At 33.9% G+C, this 23,369-nt stretch overlaps 1 protein-coding gene across 2 annotated transcripts in view; it reads right to left on the bottom strand.

Moving 5' to 3' along the window:
- Positions 1-23,165, bottom strand: part of LOC123551802 (adhesion G protein-coupled receptor L4-like) — a 43,986-nt gene extending 20,821 nt beyond the window's left edge. For both annotated transcript variants that reach the window (XM_045341001.2, XM_045341000.2), the window contains exons 1-12: positions 23,039-23,165; positions 17,500-17,729; positions 16,211-16,427; positions 15,085-15,181; positions 11,561-11,624; positions 10,761-10,980; positions 7,963-8,097; positions 6,024-6,122; positions 5,357-5,448; positions 4,433-4,615; positions 2,894-2,965; positions 450-552 (exon numbers count right to left, since the gene is read on the bottom strand). In XM_045341001.2, coding sequence (XP_045196936.2) covers positions 450-552; positions 2,894-2,965; positions 4,433-4,615; positions 5,357-5,448; positions 6,024-6,122; positions 7,963-8,097; positions 10,761-10,980; positions 11,561-11,624; positions 15,085-15,181; positions 16,211-16,427; positions 17,500-17,729; positions 23,039-23,132 — 1,606 coding nt within the window. In that variant the 5' untranslated portion in view covers positions 23,133-23,165. The remainder of the gene's footprint in view (positions 1-449; positions 553-2,893; positions 2,966-4,432; positions 4,616-5,356; positions 5,449-6,023; positions 6,123-7,962; positions 8,098-10,760; positions 10,981-11,560; positions 11,625-15,084; positions 15,182-16,210; positions 16,428-17,499; positions 17,730-23,038) is intronic.
- Positions 23,166-23,369: the final 204 nt, after the last annotated feature.

Here is a 23,369-nt window from a genome sequence, read left to right as displayed (position 1 = left end):
GAAGACATTAAATCTTACGTTTCAAGTTGGATCTGTCTTTTGCTTCCTGATTGTTACAGGAAGTATTGAACAACAAATGACTGCAATGACGTCAAATATAGTTAACGTCACGTCACCGAGTCTTCTTGTTTGACGGAAAAAAATAATTTTATGAATTTACCAAGCCGTTGAATAATGCGCATTGGTGGATTCTGTTACATCTTACATGACGTTTTAGTGTTTTTTTCTATGATTCTATGTCGAATTAAATTTTTACTAATTGTTTAACGTAAATGCGATCATATCTACTAACAGGGAGATTGTTTTGCCTTTCTTGTGATATAAGAAGATAAACAACCGTATTTCTAAAACGAATTTCATGAAACCTTGAAGTGAACGAAACTGAAAAATTTCCGATGTTCGCCAACAACGTACGCAACGTCTTTATGAACTCCGAGATGTTAGCTTACATAAATTAGATTTAGGAAATACGGTAGTATCATTCGTTGTGCTCACAATTTTCTCCACAAAACGGTCTATATTTTGAAGAACCCTGTCTGCTCCGGAACCAGTCTAAAGATAAAAAATCACGCTCAAGTTGAATCCGTTCTATGAAATAAATACATGTATTTAGACATTAAGCTTTCCATTCAAAAGGATAATAATACTTTCTGAGAATGAAACTGACACAATGATATGTTTCAAGGTGAACAAGCAAATTCGATGAATTGGTATCCCCCGCCGAAAGGGTTTGCGGTGAGGAATGGCAAAAAAAATATATCCGGCAAAAAATTAAGGATGTTAATAAGAAGCAAATAATTTCATTAGTCAAAATCAATTTAACAGAAAACAAATGTTTAATAAAAGAGTACATAATAAATGTATGATACTTTGATCCTGACTAAAGAATTTATTTTGAATGGGATATGCTTACTGTATAAGCTTAGCTTTTAAAATTAAATGCAGTTAATTGAAATGTGAGCTTGAAGTTTAACTGGAATGAAATATTGTCTTTGAGTGGTTTGGCACCAGGTGTTGCTGTTTAACATGTACATTTGAACTTAAAAGAACAGATGTTCTTAAGAGAACACAGGTAAGATATCTTGAACATGGCAGTGAAGTTTAACTGGAACGAAATATTGTCTTTGAGTGGTTTGGCACCAGGTGTTGCTGTTTAACATGTACATTTGAACTTAAAAGAACAGAATGATGATGTTCTTAAGAGAACACAGGTAAGATATCTTGAACATGGCTGAGGACAAGGTTTGTGCAGTCACAACTTAATATATTTTTTTAGCGGGTGGGGGTGCGGGGAAACGGGAGAGGAAATGAAATTTCTATTGATGGAAAATTAAAAATGAAAAAAAAGGGTAAAAGGGTGAAGTTGGTGGGGGGGGGGGGGGGGGGGCGGCAGAGGATGCATGATCAGTGGTGGGCATGACTGGGCGGAGGAGTGAGGTGGGGCAATGGTACAACTTGCATGTTGATAAAAAATCTAAAATAAGAAATGAAAAAAAAAAAATTTTTTTTGGAGGGGGGAGGAGGGGGAGGGGGAGGGGAAGGGGGTGTGACCAAGGCAAGTGGGTGACCAGGTGTGGGTGCGCAACTTCACAAGTTTATAATAAATGTTCACAGAAAAGAATGAAAGAAATTTAATGAAATTCTGCCAAATGGTAAATTTGTTATGTAGAAATATGTGGATTCTTAGAAAAATAAAGGACAATAACTCTGAAGTTACAAAAGAAACCCGTTCGAAATTGTGTGTGCACAACCACATTATAGTGCTCTAAATTCTGTTAAAGTTTCATAGTTCAAGGTCAAATATATCAAAAGTTATGATGCAGAAATTGCCATATTTATAGTACCCTATATAGTTAACACTAGAAATTTCTAAGGGCCATAACTCTGGTGTTACTTGGGCAATCTGTCTGAAACTTGATGGGCCCCATAACCTCATAGTGGTGAACATGTATATGAAGTTTGTTTAAAAAAATTTAAATAAGGATTTTTTTTTTGGGGGGGGGGTGTCGGGGGATAGGGAGGGGGTGATCAAGGCAAGGGGATGACCAGGTGTGGGTACACAACTTCACATGTTTACAATAAATTTTCATGGAAAAGAATGAAAGAAATTTAATGAAATTCTACCAAATGGTAAGTTTGTTATGTACAAATATGTGGATTTTTATACAATTAAAGGGCAATAACTCTTAATTTATAAATCAATCCAAACGAAATTGTGTGTACAAAACCACATTATGGTGATCTAAATTCTGTTTAAGTTTCATAGTTCTAGGTCAAATATATAAAAAATTATGATGCAGAAATTGCCATATTTTTAGTACCCTATATAGTTAACACTAGAAATTTCTAAGGGCCATAACTCTGGTGTTACTTGGGCAATCTGACTGAAACTTGACGGGCCGCAAGAACTCATAGTGGTGAACATGTATATGAAGTTTTAAATAAATATTCCCAACCATTTCCTAGATATGGCTCAGGACGGACGGACGGAAAGACGGACGGACGGACGGACGGACGGACAACGCCAAAACTATATCCCTCCGACTTTTGTCGGGGGATAAAAATGTGAAAATAAGCACTATATTGTTTGTTTCTCTTCCTCTTCGCACCGTATATGTTTTCAGTATTGACAAAAACATGTCATTCCGACAACTATTAATGGGTGCCACGTGATTAGGATATAAGAAACACTTGCATTTATTAAATGAGGCAGATACTTATCATTATAGACAATTATAGAGTACATCATAAATATCATTTCCTTTATAGTCAATATTTAATATTCAGTGTTAACTTCATTAAACATTCTTTATATGTCTCTTCTATATTCAAGCACACTTTCCACGTCAAATTACGCAATCATTGCTATCAATGGATGTTTAGTTGTATTTACCTCATGTAACATCACCGTCCATGTAGGTGTTATTTTCTCTTCTATAATGTTGTTTGCGGTTTCCATGAAGGACTGAAATACATTTATTGTATTACAATTAGTTTCAGAATAACGTTGAAACACGTGCAGAAACAAAGCATTATTATATTAAGTTATTGCAAGGTTGACAATCAATCAATCAATCGATCAATCAAAAATGCACTTAATTTTATTTATTTGCAGATTTACAATGAACATTTCTTTTTTAATAGTGGAAACAACAAAATCATATAAATTAAAAACATCTTGCGCCTAAAATTAAAATTTGAAAATATGAAGATTAACTACAAGGCTGTTTTTAGAATTTTGGTGAAATTGAAATAAACATGTCCTTGGCAGAGAAAATACTGTGTGCTACTTTTGAAATACGACACACTAATAAATATATAAGTAAACATAGAACGAATATATATTGCCACCAAACATTTGAACGTTACCTAACGAACTTTTGTTACTACAGATGACAAAATTAGTAGTGTGTAAATAAATTAATCACAGAAAGAAATCCTCAAAAATATCATTGAACATTTTTGAGATTATGAGATCTGGAATTCTAAAGTAATATCTAATACGTTTTGTGCCCTCTACTGTGGACTATATGCTGTGCTGTTCTAGTACTGGTATATTGTAGCATAAATGTTTGCTTTGAATATCAGAAAAAAATATATTGAGATTGATTTGTAGGCTGTTTACAGACAGTGAAATATATTAGATTTTCTATATCTAAATCAATAGCAGACAAAATATTTTGTTTGGTGTAACACTGCAACGCAAAGGTAAATGAAGAATGAAGTTCGAATGTAGGGATAATAGGCCTACACGATTTTTTTTGTTTTTTGTTTTTTGTATGTGTGTGTATTAATGTCTGCGGAAGCCCGCGGGATTGTTTGTGACCGAGACCTAGTTTTTAACATTTGTTTTACTAACTTTATTTTCTCTTTATTTTTTCCATAATTAACAAAATTAATGACAGATAAATCATGTCAAATACTGTCCATTTTAAAATGATTTCCTCTTCAATTCTTATAATAATAAAATCCATAATGCAAAAACATGATTTTTTTTTTGTAAAAAGTAATATATACCATTCAATGTGACCGTAATGTAGCCGACAGTAGGGGTATGTGAAAAATCATAAACCATTTTCAGCTGTAGTAAAATTTCGAAACGGATCTGTGTTTGTTTTTGAATAAATTAAAATACATATAAACCTGTTGGTGTCGCCTGGTTGTTTAAATATCTGCTATGTCTCGTCGATGATTATATCAGACTAGGTTATTCATATACAAGCTATTCATTATGTATAAATTTACAACAGACTTGAAATCTTGAGAGTATTTGTCATATGAAATCAATAACAAAAAATTAGTTCGGATTATTGAAGACAATATGTCGCGATGACTTACGGTGTTATTGATGTCGTTAAGCAATAATTGAACCTTGTGAAGAATAAACTATTTCTTAGGTTGGTACATATTTTATTCGAGACAATGAACTTACGTTCGTTAGATAATTAACACTTGTAATGTTCACTGTGATGATATCTGTTATTTTTGACAACGTAGCGGTGACCGTATCCAGGTCACCTATCAAAAGAGAGTTACCCATGCTTGTTCCTGATGTGGCATTTGCAAGCGCATCTAAAGCCTCAGTAACATTAACATTGTCACCGCCTTGCACTACCTAAAGATATAGAAATCGAATTGGTAACTGAAACGAGGTGAAGTAGTTTGAATATAATGCAGTTTATGTTCCAGGAAGCAGAAAATTTCGCAAACGAATTGGCTGGCATACAATTTTAATTAGCCAAATTTTGTTGAATATAATTATGTTAGTAAATTTAGTACAGTACATATTCAGACGCCATGTATTAAATTTAAATGTTTTAAGCCACTTAATGATATGCTTATTTGTCAAACTACGATTTGCATATAATATGGTAACCGTTATTAACTGGTTAAAGACAATAATTCAAATAGTCAAATGTACATTTGCATGTGAAGTCGATTCATAGAAAAGGGTAATAAAAGCTAAACTTTTCAAGCAATTATGGCCTCGCAATCGATATTCACTTTATTGCAAAATATATAATAGCTACCATATGATGTCACTCAGCATTGGACATGCCTTTTTGTTAATAAAAACACTCCTGGTAACAAAATAGTAGTCATTTTTGTTGTGTCGTTAAACAATTCTTGTACACCAGTGGCCAGCACATAATTATTAGATAATAATTATGTTGTTTCTATCCTCAAAATGACTGTTAATAAAGAGGTTAAGATGTCAGACTTGAACAGAAACGTGTAGGCTGCTTTTATCAATTTCAATAAGCGGTAGAGTTATCAAAAGTCAAGAGTTGCAGTTTTCATATAATTTAGCTTAACCCTTTTAATATGATAGAAATAAAAAGAAATCGTGTATTACGTTATTATATATATCAGCAATCACTGAACTTGTGCAGTAATAAACTGGTTCCCGGTATGTTCCACTTTCATCACAATATCTGGTGACTATTCCTTTTTAAATAAAATAAAGTATGTTTATGTCTACAGAAAAGCATACTCATAATACATATACTAGTATTCTAAAGAAGTTGTAAAATATTTCCATCAATAAGAAACAAAATGTATTTATCATGAAACGTTAATAAATACTCGATGCATAGCATGAAGATATTTTTTGTAATCAGCTAGCCTTTTTATCAAGAACCTCCTAAGGAGATTTCATGTCAATGACAGTACAGTAACAAGTGAACTGGTGCTAAACAGGTATCAACAATATCATATTGAACTACGTCTCCTTAAGCTCACCGTCAATAAACATCTATGTATAATGCAACTAACAAATAATAGATAAAGTTAAATTAAATAACCCTTAAAGTTTGACCAGACGGCAAAGTTTGGAGTCGAGTCCTTTCTCACAATACAATCACGCAATTGTTCACTTTTGAAAATTAAGCTCAGAATCAACCAATTTATGCTGGAGTTTTGAGACTAGTCGCCAATTTCTGTTTTATAACTTTGGACACTGGATGTCTGATCGTCAGATCATAAATCAAACACGCATATAAGATACGTGTGTAGTCAGTTACCATCATATCCGGGCGGACAAGGGCGAATTGTTTTATTCCCTGAAACTTCTCCTTTCCAATGACTATTCATGTGGTCTGTGTCACCTAGACAATTTAGAACTGAAAAAAAGTTCAGGATATGTTAAATATGGTCTATAAACTGTGGATGATGTGCCACTGACTGTTTCAAGGCAGTCATCCAATGTGTTAACTATTTTTGGCTGTTCTGTCACTGACTTACCATTTTACTTTGTCTATTTTATGCGAATTTGTCACACATACACTGCTATTGTTACACATATACTGCTCTCACACATGTACACTGCTGCTTAGTATTGATTCGGAAAGTCTTGTCATACCCGTTTGCTTTTTGTCTTTTTGAAATTATCACTAACTAATATAGAATTAAATTATTTTTGGTGTTTATGCATGTGTAAAACCTGCCTAATTACGCACTCATTGAATAAAGACCGTCTGTGGTTTTATCTTTAAATGTGTGTGTTAAAGACAGTGTTTACACACGCATGAACATTAAAACAAATGAATAAATCCTAAAACAATCCGAGTAGACATGCTTCCAAACGTTTTTTTTTTTTTTGAATTCTTAAAGATTTGCACACCGCATCAAAACTTTTGAGTACAATTTTATATCAGATTTTTTTTATCGAAACCACTCACGTTTCATCCTGAAATAAAATAGGTTTCACTGTTGTTTTTCAGATTCGGCATTGACGCAGTATCGATATAAAAATGATAAACAAGCTAGGTTCATTATTATTTGAACGTCTCGGGTAAACTAATCAAAGTCCTTGAATTAACAGATATCGAACTTATATTAGGATAGAATCCCTGTCGACATGGTATGAACATAGAAAACGCAGAAGGCATATACATTAATTTGCATTTGCCGGTATCCTTGTTGATATATGTTAATACTTAGCTACTTGAAACAAATTATAAAAGAATAAATCGAGGCGTTGGATGAAACTTTATTCACGAAAATCTTCAAAGGTTCGATCATTTTCATCATGTAGCAATTTCATAGTTGGTAAAACCGTGTTCTAAGCAATTAAACGAAACTAGTCATAAAGTGTCACAAAAACTTAAGGTAATGTAAGAAAATTTAACCCTTAGGCCTAAAGAATTCTTTGTTTCCGGTAACATGCTCAAAAAATTAGGGTAGATAGGTCTGAAATGTTTTTGTTTCTTTTTGTGGGGGGGGGGGGGTTATTAAGTGAGACTTTTCGGAAATTATTTTTATATAAAAAATGAATAAAAATAAGGGGATTATGCCTTTAGAGCATCAGTGAGTTGATTTCTAACATCACTGACCTTGTTTAGAGTATGAAAAGTGCAGTTTAGGCAACTTTTTCTTAGAAAGTTGAAAAAAATATTCTCCAAGGCTACAAAAACATTAAAGTCGGGGCAAAACTTTAGGATAGGTCGAGATACAGGAAACGAAAATTTATTTACGCCTTGGCCTACTGGTGGCAAGTGATTCTGCCTTTGCGACCAGTGCAGACCAAGCTTCGTGCAGGCTGATCATGATCTGCACTGTTCGCTATTCATTCAGTACATTTTAAGTGAACACCCCTTCGAATGATAAAAGGTATTGCCCAAATTTAATGATGGACAAGTTCATTATAGAAAATTAGCAGGGTTATGTTAATAAAGGTAACAAAATGTCTTACCAAATATAATGATTGAAACATGTTGATGGTTTTGTTGTATAACTGCATTTTGTACATTGTTCCCTGCTCTAAGGATCTAGATCAGAGATTATTTCGGACAAAATTCTTGAAAAACCTATATTAAAATCTGTGACACAGGAAATTGTGTACACAAATGCTGTAATAATTGTATGAGAATAAATTTTTATCCGTGTTTATTTACTTAACAACACTTTACAAGAACTTATACATGAACATGTAGCACGTGATAAAATGTTTCGTATACTTACAAAATATACTGAGATAAACGTCGACTCTTAATTGCGGAAAGGTAGCATCAACAACACCTATTACCAGCCCACACTCTTTATAATTTTTTGAAACATTTTTCACGATAACTTTTCCTGATGATTCAACTGTAAATGCTGGAACGATCGTATAATTCATGTATTATTTTATAATATCTTTATGAATTCTAATTATTCACGGATAGCTTGAACCATCTGTTTCTAGCTCTCATTGGATCGTTAAATTCGAAACTGGATCACGTGGGGTCAAAAACTAGGTCAGTAGGTCTAAAAATAGAAAAACGTTATGACCTCCCTAGAGGCCATATTTCTCAATGGATCTTCATGAAAATTGGTGAGAATGTTCAACTTGATGATATCTAGATTAAGTTTGAAACTGGGTCATGTGGGTTAAAAACTAGGTCAGTAGATTTAAAAATAGAAAAACCTTATGACCTCTCTAGAGGCCATATGTTTCATGAGATCTTCATGAATATTGGTGAAAATGTTCATCTTGGTGATACCTATGTCAAGTTTGAAACTGGGTCACGTAGGGTTAAAAACTAGGTCAGTAGATCTAAACATAGAAAAACTTCATGACCTCTCTAGAGGCCATATTTTTCATGAGATCTTCATGAAAATTTGTCAGAATGTTCACCTTGATGATATCTAGGTCGGAACTGGGTCGCGTTGGGTCAAAAACTAGGTTAGTAGGTCTAAAAATAGAAAAACCTTGTGACCTCTCTAGAGGCCATATTTTTCATGAGATCTTCATGAATATTGGTCAGAATGTTCATCTTGATGATATCTAGGTCAAGTTCGAAACTGGATCACGCGGGGTCAAAAACTAGGTCAGTAGGTCTAAAATTAGAAAAACTTTGTGACCTCTCTAGATGCCATATTTCTCAATGGATCTTCATGAAAATTGGTGAGAATGTTCACTTGATGATATCTAGGTCAAGTTTGAAACTGGGTCACGTGGGGTTAAAAACTAGGTCAGTAGATTTAAAAATAGAAAAACGTTATGACCTCTCTAGAGGCCATATTTTTCATGAGATCTTCATGAATATTGGTGAGAATATTCAACTTGGTGATACCTAGGTCAAGTTCGAAACTGGGTCACGTGGGGTTAAAAACTAGGTCAGTAGATCTAAAAATAGAAAAACCTCTCTAGAGGCCATATTTTTCACAAGATCTTCATGAATATTGGTGAGAATATTCGGTAAGAATGTTCACCTTGATGATATCTAAATCAAGTTCGAAACTGGGTCACGTGGGGTCAAAAACTAGGTCAGTAGGTCTAAAAATAGAAAAACATTGTGACCTCTTTAGAGGCCATATTTCTCAATGGATCTTCATGAAAATTGGTCAGAACGTTCACCTTGATTATATATAGGTCAGGTTCGAAACTGGGTCACGTGAGATCAAAAACTAGGTCAGTAGGTCTAAAAATAGAAAAACCTTGTGACCTCGCTAGAGGCCATATTTCTCAATGGATCTTCATGAAAATTGGTGAGAATATTCAGCTTGATGATGTCTCTTTCCAGTTCGAAACTGAATCATGTGGGGTCAAAAACTAGGTCAGTAGATCTAAAAATAGTAAAACCTTGTGACCTCTCTAGAGGCCATATTTTTCATGAGATCTTCATGAATATTGGTCAGAATGTTCGCCTTGATGATATCTAGGTCAAGTTCGAAACTGGGTCACGTGGGGTCAAAAACTAGGTCAGTAGGTCTAAAAATAGAAAAACCTTGTGACCTCTCTAGATGCCATATTTCTCAATGGATCTTCATGAAAATTGGCGAGAATGTTCAGCTTGATGATATCTAGGTCAGGTTCGTAACTGGGTCATGTGCGGTCAAAAACTAGGTCAGTAGGTCTAAAAATAGAAAAACCTTGTGACCTCTCTAGAGGCCATATTTTTCATGAGATCTTCATGAAAATTGGTGAGAATGTTCACCTTGATGATATCTTGGTCAAGTTTAAAAGTGGGTCACGTGCCTTCTAAAACTAGGTCATTAGGTCAAATAATAGAAAAACCTTGTGACCTCTCTAGAGGTCATATTTTTCAATGGATCTTCATGAAAATTGGTCAGAATTTTTTATCTTGATGATATCTAGCTCACACGTGCTCAAAAACTAGGTCACTATGTCAAATAATAGAAATAACGACGTCATACTCAGTTCAACACTGGGTCATGTGGGGATAGGTGAGCGATTCAGGACCATCATGGTCCTCTTGTTTCATCAAGTTCTCTCATATAAAATAAAATATAGGAACTTTTAACAATACAGTTGATACCGCTGAAGAAAAATTGAAACTGCGGATTTTTTATCTGTTTACTACGGACCTTGTGAACAGTATATCTGTTGTGTAGAACTAGTTTTTTGCACAAGTTTTTAAACAGCAATAATAAAAAACAGCAACACGCAAACAGATTTAAACTAGATTTATAGATATAAGATTAACAGATACGCGAACATGCTCCTTTGCGAAAAAAAAACATATACTTAACCATTTTCACGCTGGACACGATTGATTGTGCCTAAGCGACCAGTGTAGATCATAATCAGCCTGCACATCCGCGCAATCTGAACAAGATCTGCATTGTTCGCCATTCAATCAGTATCGTTTTGGTATGCGCCCTTTTTAACATTCATTTTAGAAATTTAGCAGGATAAGGGTCAAAATATACCCGTGAGAGAATTGAAAGAAATAATGAATTAAATCATATGTTTTATATTATTATTTTTAACAATAACTGTTATATAGGGGATGAATAAAAGACATTCTAATTACCATTACTGCAAAAATCCATTCTCAAATAATAAGATACTGTTTTGTTGACATAGTTTCCGCCGATACATGTATCGTCCAGGTAAGCAATAACATCACCGCTGTTCTTGACGGGAGTTCTAATTTCGAAATATTTTTTGCTGCAGACTGGATCTTCGTCGCCGATATCAGTGATAGTGAGATTTACAGTTAACGCAGATGTAAGCCCTGGCTTATCTTTCACCTACAAGTTCGAAAATAATAAGTTAGAATCAAGTAAGAATCAAAAAGCAATGATGGACTGTCGTGTGGCCGTCACCTCAAAATGCTTCTCTGTACTTACAGTATTGTTACAGTTTCTGGTCGTTCGGGATCATGGATTCGATACGTAGAATTTTGCGGAGGCCGGTGCTAAAAGGTGTAAAAGAAGTTGCAAATTCAATTACCTCTCATGAACAGATTTAATCAAATTGAGACTGCTTGTGTATGCTTAACAGATTATTCAGCTGATATAAGATGATAAGCATTAAATATTTTTGAAATTTAAAAAACGTATTTATTAATATGCATTGATTTAGGTAAATGATCTTACTGAAAAGAAATACACACATGTTCACATACGAATGGAGGTAATCACATAAATACGTGCTTCTAAAGTGCACTAAGTAAACGTATTTACTTTTCATGAAACGTTTTGTCGTTATGTACAGTGAGTCTGTGCGGTATTAACCAACTTGGAACTATAAACATGAAGTACTTACATGTGAGTTACGGTGAGTTTGTGTGGTATTAGCAAAATTAAACTATAAACATGAAGTACTTACATAAACTGTAAAACGTATGACTGGACCAGTATCACTTCTTTCTACAATGTACTTCTCTGTCTGGCTAAGAATTATAAAAGAAAAAACAGTGATATTTAAAGATATTCATAAAATCTTGATAAAATCTCATATTTTATTAAAGATGATTGTTAGAATGTGTGTATTCATATAGCAGCGTTTCAATTTTCCCTTTTCGCAACGAAAACGCATTTTATTTTTCTGGTTAATTTTATCGTCTAAACTTGAAATTCAGTGCATGACAATTAATGTATTTATGTTTGTAGTAAACATTGACCTGTTACCAATGAATGATTTTTCTTTAGAAAAAATGTCTTTTGGGGCCGTATTGTGGCCGAAAAAAGTTGCGTCTTACATGAATTTATCTCTGATTTAATGTTCTTGTATTATAACAGAAATCTGCTTAAGCTGGTGTTACGCGGGAAGAATATCCTTAACTGAATGAGGGCAAGTTATTGATCTACTATAAATAACAACACTGCTGGTAAAGGTCTGGACTTCTCTCAAGTCAAGTTTCAACGTATGAGCACACCATGTCCATCGTCTACGCCACATATAGAATCTACGGCTTCTACGTCAAAATCACGGTTAATTGTACCTTCGTGTTCCGGAATTTAGTCAAAATCCGCTACAGTCAGATAAGGAAACCCCATTTATTTTATTTAAGAAATAATATATCCCAAACAGTGATTTGCTCATGAATAAAATCATAGTTTGAAGTTTAGATGCGAAGGAATCATATCACCGGGGCTGCGCCCTAGTGATATAATAATATAATAATCTAAACGACATACAATGACTTTATCCATGAGCACACTACTGTTTGACTGACATATATTATTTCCATTCTTACACGTTATCAACGATTAATACATATGTTACTATATATAGTAACAAAATGAATATGTTTTCAGCCGGTTATTGCTTTCACGCACTGATTATCACTTATCGGCCCGGGCCGAAAACTCATAATCATAATCCGCCCGGTGAACACGTGCGCGTGAAACAAATGGCTACATAAAACGTCATTATGTTCAGTGCGTTTTCAATATGGCGGTCGAGCGGACGTTGGAGTCGTTATTGGACATCATAATAGACTTCACTGGTCTACACGTTCAACTTGTTTATCGCAGAATTATATTGCTTGTTTATCGCAGAATGACAATGCTTGGTTTTTAGTAACAAAACAGGACATGCACATATTTACATTGAAGCTAGCATTCCGACATTTACATTTGTTCCGATATGTGGTGTAAAACAACATGATTGCACCACACCTTTTCAAAATTTCGTGAAAGTTGCTGTTTTTTTCTCAGACTGCTATGTTATGACTGTTTTTCATTTATAAACATAGATCTACTGCTAAGAAACTCCAGTTATTTCATGGAGTGGCTAAAATTATTTGCGATGATGAGATTGATACAAAAATACGAATTTATAGTAGCCTACTGCGCTCATTACCGTCAAGAAAGTCTGCAATTTGTCTAAATGTGCAAGAATAATTTTATTGCACTCACTTTTATTTTCTCCATATTGACCCTATGTTGCTTCCGGGTACAGATAAACACTGATTTTGAGACTAAAGTATCCCCAAACTATTTACCATATGTATTAAAAACATTAGGCTAATACACGCCAGAGCCGGGCCGGGAGATGATAATCGGCCCGAAATTCATAATAGCCCTCGGGCCATTATTCATTTTCCGGGCCGATTATCACCTCCCGGCCCAGCTCTGTCGTGTATTAACCTCTGATTATTATGAACGTCCTTGACGATACCCGTCAAATATTTGCCTGATTTCAATTGATTCTTACATGCGCCTATGACGTCAACGCTATGACGTATAATTGTTACTCGAATATAGCACACATTCAGCCCTCGGGCCATTATTCATTTTCCGGGCCGATTATCACCTCCCGGCCCGGCTCTGTCGTGTATTAACCTCTGATTATTATGAACGTCCTTGACGATACCCGTCAAATATTTGCCTGATTTCAATTGATTTCTTTATCAGTGCGCCGCTATGACGTCTAACGCTATGACGTAATAATTGTTACGTCAGAATAATAGCACACAGTTTTCAGCCCTCGGGCCATTATTCATTTTCCGGGCCGATTATCACCTCCCGGCCCGGCTCTGTCGTGTATTAACCTCTGATTATTATGAACGTCCTTGACGATACCCGTCAAATATTTGCCTGATTTCAATTGATTTCTTTATCAGTGCGCCGCTATGACGTCTAACGCTATGACGTAATAATTGTTACGTCAGAATAATAGCACAGTTTTCAGCCCTCTTTGTTTCATAGGATAGCAAATCGGCCGAGTTAGAATTAATCTTATTTGTTTTTTCCTTTTTGAAATTTTAATGCTGATTATAACCCCGATAGTATGGCTACACAGAATCAAATCCATGACCCCAGATACACACGTCAGTACCAGCTAGGTTACAACAAATACAAGTCATATGGCAACTAGTCAGATTTTCAGGTTTAAGTAAGACGCCAGGTGATCCTTATCTTAGATATAGACTAGTACCTGGGCAGAGCCGCCGATTTTCCGTTAGACAACTTCCTTACACGAATGACTTGTGTACTTCAAGCAAGGTCTTGTACTCATGGCATTGAGGGGCGACTGATTAAGAGTTAAAATGCATTTACTGCTCAGCCATGGAGGCTCTTGTTATAATGAAATGAGACAAACTATTATCGGCTGTATCGTGCAACAGAATTCACATTTTTATAGATCAGCCAAAAAATAGACCGACATACAACATTCAGGGAACGACAGTCAATTAAGTTATGTGTACGCTCGAAACAAATACGTTGAAGATGGCAGTTTAGCTTTCTGACAGGTAAAGAAATTGAAATATAGACTTATTGTTCATTGATTAATTGGGGGTTGACTCCACAATGGATGTTCATAAAGGCTTAAAAGGTGTCGATATTGTCTTCACTCTCGAAGAGATAAATGGAGGTTATGGTAACTTTTCGATTCACAGTGGCACCTCACCGTTGGTGCTGTTCTGAAAACGGCAGGTGTTTAATCGGAATTGCTAAGCGATTCAAACGTTTGGAAAAATGTTTGAAAAGGACTGATTATGAAGAATAGACCATTTAATTTATAAAAGTCGTGAAACTTTTGAAACAAATGCTTGTTCATGGGTTTGTAATCTACTTCAACGTGCAGTAACATTTATTTATTTGCAAATTGGAGCAGTGAAAGACATACATTACAGCACGAACCTCAAGGCAGAGGTAACAACGGTCACGCTTAAAGTTTCAGAAAAGTTTGAATGAATAATAAATTATTTGAATTAATGTTTTAAGAATGAAATATTTCATTCATGCCTTATCATACGAGTTCCTCTATGTCTTCTATGAAGTTCATATTTGAACATGTCAAAAATATGTTGTTTATTTTACTAAATGTTACTTTATTATGACATATATAATATTATATTTCGGATAAAAACTGAAAAAGTCTAAAACAAGAAATTGTCATACTTATAGTTGTTGTATTTTTCTGCATCCAAATGTTTCCTTGTCCTAACCCGTATTGTGTAGTTTGTCAGTCTGGCTATTTCTAATTCTTCAGGTAGATCTAAAAAGGTAATATGACAATGTTCCTTATAAAGATAAATATTGATCAGTAATCGATGTACCAATTTTAATACCTTTGCGGAATTCCTTCTAGTTACTTTTAATGTGACACAACACGCCGAGAATACACTGTAATTGACTGTTATTCTGTTGAAATTTCGCATGGTGACCGGAAAAGTCTGATCTAAACATTTTATCGGTTATTTCGAGTTCTGTGAAATGACTTGACGTAACTTCACGTCAGTATTTCTTATCCTGGTGGAAGTTTTATATCAATATCTTGTTTTGTTTTATTTGTTACTGTTTTCTATCCTTCGTTTCTTCATTTGTTAGGTATGTCCACCGCTTTTATATATATATATATATATATATATATATATATATATATATATATATATATAAAAAGAAAAACATCCAATGGGTTTCCTCTATCTGTATTTCTGTCTACCTACCGGTTTCATATCATAATCATCAAGGCAGACATATAAAAAATGTGTAGTTGCTACGCAACGTCACATGTGTACACATGTGTACGCAACGTTATTTTATGACGTCATCAATATTTGTTTAGTTTTGGCTTAAATATATCAAAAAAGTAACGTTCCGGTAGGTAGACAGAAATACAGTTAGAGGAAACCCATTGGATGTTTTTCTTTTTTATTTATTATATACTTGTCCAGGAGTAACTTTTAATATTTTCTATTATATATATATATATATATATGAACAAACGGACTAAACTGAGTATCATATAAATGGTTTGAAAATCTGGACAAAGTTTTCAAAGATTGTGTACTTTTATGCAACTACTATTGCCCCCCAACGGAATTACAGCGTACAATTGCTATATTATTATTAAATGTATTTGTAAGAAAGTCACAAGGAGGTTTTTACACACTTAATATTATTCTGTCTAATATATCCATTTAATGATGTTTTTCTTTTTACTTTGCATACTTCGATTAACAAACTATTAATTTTCTACTTGACATAAACGAAGATTGAGACTAATGTGTAGGTTTATAAATACCGTCACTGTATACCGCCAGTTCGCCGTTCTCTCCAGTATCTGGATCATACAAAGTGAAATCGCCTATTGCAGTACTTAATGGAACATTCTCATTTACAGCTGTAGAAAACGTAGGTGGTAAAATACTAGGCCGATTATTTACTTCAAACGCATAGATGTGAACAGGTATTGCGTTCAATATTTTCTTTGAATTCTGGTCCTTGGCATCAATGATTAACTGTAATAAAAATATGAAAATTCGTTTAAATGACATTTAATGGTTAATTATTTAAAAGCAATGTTTTTTTGTTAAAATCATAAAGAATTAGATAGCGGGAAGCATGATATTACTTGCTTTGCTTTTGACTTATCGATCCACACCCAGTTCATTTGTTAGGCAGCTCAATCATATTAAAAAGTAAATCTGGTTTTAATCTGTGTTGACCTCAATTATCACTATTATGAAAGTCAAATCATATCGCTTTTCGACCATTAGCAGGGAATAACTTGCAGGTTGTATATGAATAAAAAAATAATTCATGAGTTTTTTTATTGACTTTGAGTTTTGCATGTTGCAGGTAAAATCGAAATAAACACAAATGACTGAAACTCTGAAATATTTACAAACTCCATGGAGTACTTTTTTTAAAGTTAAAATTGACATCATTTTGCTGTTAATGATCAGCCGCACAGTAAAAAAATCCCAATAAATTTTGTCAATGCAAGCGAGTGATTTTTTTTTTCTCATAATGTTTTTTTTTTTTTCATAAGGTCATGTATGGCTACTCAGTCAAAAGCTAAACGGGCTATATTATGATTCGTTAAGATACATTATATAAGAAATAAGTATCGATGAATCATGTCAAAATTCGATCATTTTCAGGATATATCAGTTTAAAGTACATTGTATTTAAAGGAATTCCTACATCAAAACTTGATTCTTTTGCCAAGACAAAACGAACAAATAAAGGAACAAAGAAGGGCGCTATGATTACATAGACACACTTGTGTTATTGCATTACTCAATGTAACTGCAATTTCAATACATTATTCAAAAGATATTGTCCTAAAATGTGTATGACATTTAATTATTGTACTTTCATTAATACGAAAGACATTGGCAAAATATCGAAGGGCGTTAAATGTTTTGTTTAGTGCATTACTTTTGATGGATGTTGTGATCCGAAGTTAACACTTTAATTTCCTTTGACGACATTTTAAACTTAGTCTTTAGAAACAGGTGGTCTACATACTAATTTATTGTACATAAAAGGCATACATATGGTAAGGAGAAAATACAATATACTTACATTCCAACTATTTACTTGAAGTATGCTGTTAATTGTAAAGAGCACATAATGAGAACCATTAATCACGTGGTCACGTATATCGAAGTATTTTTTCACGTTTTTCACGTTGACTCTAAGCGCCAGATAAACCTTTCTGTTGTTCCAGTTAATGCATGAAATGGAAACGTTTTCGTTGCTACCAACAGGTGTGTCAACGCTGATATTTAATACAATTGCACTTGGCTGACAGGCTGAAACATAAAAATAGCACACATACATGGCGAATAAAACACACCGATGTAAGTAATATACTTAAACTAATACAAAAAATACATAAAATCTGAAAAGTAGATCCCTCGGAAGCACCGAAAACAAGGCAAACAGTGAAAAATGCAGACTCGGTTCAGAAAATAACAAAATGAAAAATGTCTTCAAAGCAAAACGTATAATTAGATCGTTTAAAGGAATATAAGAGTTATACTCGAACCTCATATTACTGACTTGCTGAAACGAGTTGAATAAAATTGGTTAGCTTGTTATAACACAATGCTATGACTGTTACGCTAAAATGACACCTTACTTGATAAACTTTGGTTAATTTGTTAAAGGCAGATTTCGAGGTTTGAAAAGAGAAAAAAAAGAGTTGTCGGGTACCTTTCATTATTTGAAACATACAATCATCAACGTAAACATTCCTGCTTTGTTTGTTCCAAAGCTCCCGCTTTCATAGCATTTTTGGTATTGCTTAACTACCCTTTGGACAGAATGCCTGCATTTTGATTTTGTCTTTTGAGAAGTTATGTGATATGTAGGCTCCATAGTCTCTAGTCAACTCTATAAATTCTAGTTTGTTTAGTTCTGCCTAATATGTTTTAGTTTCGGGTTTTCGCGTCATTTTACCAGGACAATACACCGCTTTTCATGGAAGTACATTGAAGGTTCTATGTACAGCGCCGTAAAAATACATTTGCGAATGTCTGTTACTTGTTTTGAAATTAACTCTTTTTAACCTTTTATTTTTATTTCTTGTTTTTAGTTTTACTTAAAAATGTGAATATGTCGAGATCTGTTCAAACCAGGGCTAGAGGGCCTGGACGGCATCATGAAAATCAGTTACCGTCCACGAACCGAGCTTGCAATATTTTCCATTTGTATTGTGGGGGCTGTGTGTTTCATTTTTTCTATTTTACTCCAATACATTTCATTCAAATAACAAGTGGAGCTTGATCAAGCAATTTCACTTAAATTGTATCTGCCACGAAACGGCTGTGATATACAGTCAAGGGATATGGCAAAAAAGTGGCCGTTTCAATTTTGAAAAGTGTAAAATGTATTTCTTTTTACATTTTACATTTTAAAGCGGGTAGAGAACCTGAAACAAAAAAGTTCAAGGATGTAATATTTGTAGGAACAACACTTTTGTAATCAATTTTTTGTTTGCTTTTCTTCACAATTATTTTGTAGTTTGACATTTCGAATTATTTCATTTTCAAAGTTTGAATACATGTAATAAATCAGTAGCAACTACTTGAACTGTGTCTTCGTTTAGAGTTTATAACATCATCGGTTAAAATGTAATACATGTCACTAGATAAATATTGACTGATTCTATGTAAGCATTTGCAGTAAAAAGTATTGTTATATAACTGGCTTTGCATAGAGATTTACCCTCTGCCCTCTTTATGCAAGGGAAACAAACTGTTTATAGAGTGAAATTGTTGAGTGAATCATAATCCTGTCCATGTTATATCAGTGCAATGGAAAAGTAAGATATCTATGTTACCTGTTATACATTATAACACAGTCTCGCACCTAACAGCCCTGAAATTGTTTTCCTCGATTTTCTCTTATTTCTAGATATTTTCCTGTACGTTGACGCATATACATTGGTAGCAGAGATTGTTTTCTTTACAGCAGTAGCTTTCTCAACATATTTTACATTGTAAAATTCTGTGGGTTTTAACTTTTTTTTAAAAAAAAAGTCGTCTGTTTGCTGATAAATTTCACCACAAATAAATCACACTTTCACCAGGGCATTCAATGATTTGATCTTTACATATCTTTCTTTTCAAACTGCTGACCGTTGCAGTAATTAAACATGCTTTTTTCATGCCTAAAAGTAAAACGTGCATAGTTTGCAGGAGATACTATGTACATTGTCACCTGACCCTACAATAAAGATTAAGTCGAGTTTTCTTTTTTTTCTCTCCAAATATTTTACCCATGGTCATTTTTAATTTCAGCTTAAATAACTCTTTTCAAAACATGATATTTTAAATATTTTTTCCGACTGTGTACTTCGATTCAGTAAGCTACACATATGCCTAAAATAAGTAGTGCCTACTTGAAGTTTGTAGTTTTGTTTCCAATGCCTACATTGCATGTCATCTAACAATGCTATTATCTATAACCGTAGTTTCTTTTTTTTTTTTTTTTTTTTTTTGAAAAAGTATATTATAAACGTTTATTCTGGGAAAAAAACTGAATACAATTTAAATAGATAACACAAATGCATGTAACTATTGCCGTAATTGCGTAGAACTTGATTGTTACTGCTTGAACTATTGGATTAATAACTTTGAGGGATGTGCTAATTTAAGAATCTCATAGGGAATCTCAGAGGGATTCGGAATTATTTTGAGGAAAACTTTACGTGGAACTTCGTCTCTTTTGAGTTTAACGCCGTTTTTCAACAGAATTCCAGTTATGCAACGGCGGGCAATTAACCTAGCCATTGTTCCTGCATTCTGTACCAGTATAAACCTGTTCTCCGGAAGTAGCTGTCAACTTGCCCGCATGAATCAGAGATGGATGATGATTGATTTCAGACACAATGTCTTTTATCAAATCGCCACGGAGAACAAACGCATCGCTCGGGGATCGAACTCACGGCCCTACGATCTCCCTATTGAGCTAAGATGGCGGGCTTGCTTGGAATTCAATGAACAAAAAGGGATAAAAGACATTCTCGATATATTACAGACAACCGTAACAGGACAAAAATAATGTTAGTATATCAAATATCAACTAATTATTATCTCCAAAGTTCATCTACGGAATCTTGTTCATGCTAGTTGCAATGTCTTCCGTCGCACTTAAAGGGCGACACAAAACAGTGCGAAATTACATCGCCACAATGCCACATGACAACGCGACAATGCGATACGACATTACTACTTTGAAGGGCAGTAATTTTAAGCTTTTTATCTTGAAAAGCTGTAAGATTTACTAAATTTCTTTAATAATTTGTAAACTTCCGCGTACAAGTTTCGTAAAAATGAAATTATATTTGAAAACCTTTCTGTTTGAAACAGGATATCTATCGTTATATTTCTACAATGAATCAATACTGAGATATGCATGCTTGTACAAATTTTTGTGTAAATGTAATAGCAGACAAAAAAGCATAATGCATCTTAAATTCAAACTTCGCCACCATTGCAACAGTTAACTTTTACCCTGCTATATTTCTACAACGTACTGGTCCATCATTCAAATTTGGCAGTAACATTTATTACTTAAAGAGGTGTTCACCGAAAATAAACTGACTAAATAGAGAACAGTGCAGACCATGATCAAGATCTTGGTCTGCACGTGGTCGCAAAGGCAAAACCTCTTGCCATCAGCAGGCTAAATGTTAATCATGTAATTGACCAAAACTGATGTTTTTTGCATGGCCTATCTTTTGGCATCATCCTGTACCCTTTTATTATTTTCTTATGTCTAAAAGTGGATATAGAGTTGGAAGTTTTGAAAGATATGCAGAATAAAAGAGCATTTTTACAATTTGAACGGAGATGTGTTGAGTAAATTATAATCTTTACATTCCTTTCTTGTGAGTTTCAATTAGATTTACTTTCATTATCATCTTTATTTCTGTAACAGATTAAGAAGAAATGGAATCAAGACCAGGAAATGAAATCTACAAATTATCAGACGCAGTGAGAAGGGCTGCATAAAATGTTGGTATAACTTAAAGTCCAACCCATTTGCTATTTTCATACTTTTGTATTAGATATGTGTATATTATGTATATAGTGAAGATATGCAATAAAATATGATTAAACTAAAACCAGAAAATGCCGAGTTTCCAAATTGTGAATAAAGTCTGCATGGAGCCGCGAGAAAAATTTTATTTCTCTAGTTTGAGATATATTAATCATCTAAACTGGGTGTTGAGTATCTTAAGACCTACTAAATATTGTTATAACGGTACCATGCTAGCCAGTCATCGCACAAGTTATGGCAATTGTGAAGCTTGACTGAGATTCGAACTTGCGTAGTGGAATAACAGTCTTCAAATTGCGTCTCTAAGTTTTCAAAACATTGTCAATAAACGTTTTTTATCTTTGTATCTCATACTTAGTATTTTGGATACCAAAATGACACAAAAACGTTTTTAATCACAGGTTTTACGGATTGATGGTAAAATACAACATTTCCCTTTATAGATTTGGACAATAGGTCCGAAACCCTAACATGAACCATAACAAAATGGAAATTCATCCTTTATTTTTTGCATAGACAAGTGTCTCAGAGTGATATGAATGTGCAGGTAGACTGGGATTATAATCTGAAGTCTTTGAATATCGTGACGGTGATATTGGGCAACTTGCTCTTTTTTCCATCAGACTGAGAAGCCGAAAATATTGTACTTGTAGAGTACATCTTCCCTTTTTACACTTTTATTCAGTTTTTCACCCATAAATTGTATCCTCAAAGTATACACTTATTGAATGGCAGGTCGGTCAACAGTCAAAAACTGTTGCCTGAGGTCAGAAGGACCGAGGGCTGATAGTTTAGACTTTTGTCCGACAAGCCATTCAGTTAGTGTTTCATTGCATGACACCAGAAATTTACGTTCACCATTTATTTTAAGAGTTGACTTCTTATCCCAGTAAACATGTACTGAAGATAGACCGGACATATAACACAAACTATGAACCGGGGATTTATGAAAGGAGTCATGCAATATTAAATAATATTTTCTTGTATACTTACCTATTGTCGTTCTTGAACATAGAGGATATTACATGAGTGTCTTTTCATATTGAATTTATTAAACGAGTTGAATAAAATAATAAAATGCGAGGCTCTGCCGAGCATTTATCAATTTTATTCAACGAGTTTAATAAATTCAATGTGGAAAGTCACAAATGTAATATTCTTTTAATCATATGTTAGCCTTTCCTGTCGAAACATTAAAAATTCTACTTTCTTTTACTATATAAACAAGTCAATTTGGCCAACGTCTCCTTTACTATAAACGACGTCGACGTCAAAGCTTTATTACATTAGTGTATTATCGTTTTTATTTAATGACTTTATTACACTCCCGCGACGTCAAACATGTGATAAAAGTAATTACAAATCAACCAAAATGCTGACAGACACAAACAGTTTATCAAGTATGAAAAACTTTTAAAAGGAAACAACTGTATTAGCAGAAAGGACAACACTAATTGAAAAATTATAAACTGACAGACCTAACAGAGAATTAGAAGATTATAACTAAATAGTTTTGTATGCATTATGTATGGATAAATATGAAAACGCTTACTTGTTGTTGCTGCTGTTGGTTGTGCTGTAACTTCCCAGCATTTAAATATTACAGTATACAAACACAAATATTCGACAAATGTATAAATATACATATTAAGCAAATTTTACAACCGGACGTATTTACGTCCGCCAGTTTAAATATAATGCACTTCTTCAGAGCGCAAATCGCGAAAGCGATAACTCTTATCAGTGTTTAATACCCATATTTATATCAGTCTAGTGTTTCCGCAGGAAGTGGGAACCCAGTTTAGAGCTTCTTTAAACAGTTTTGTAATTCATTACTGTTCTTTCCAATTCAGTCCAAACTTGAAAATGCAGGTAACTGGTGT

The sequence above is a fragment of the Mercenaria mercenaria genome, chromosome 4 (assembly GCF_021730395.1).
Source record: "Mercenaria mercenaria strain notata chromosome 4, MADL_Memer_1, whole genome shotgun sequence".
Taxonomy (NCBI): domain Eukaryota; kingdom Metazoa; phylum Mollusca; class Bivalvia; order Venerida; family Veneridae; genus Mercenaria; species Mercenaria mercenaria.
The sequence above is the reverse complement of the archived record's forward strand: the minus strand, read 5'-3'. Positions and strand labels throughout refer to the sequence as shown.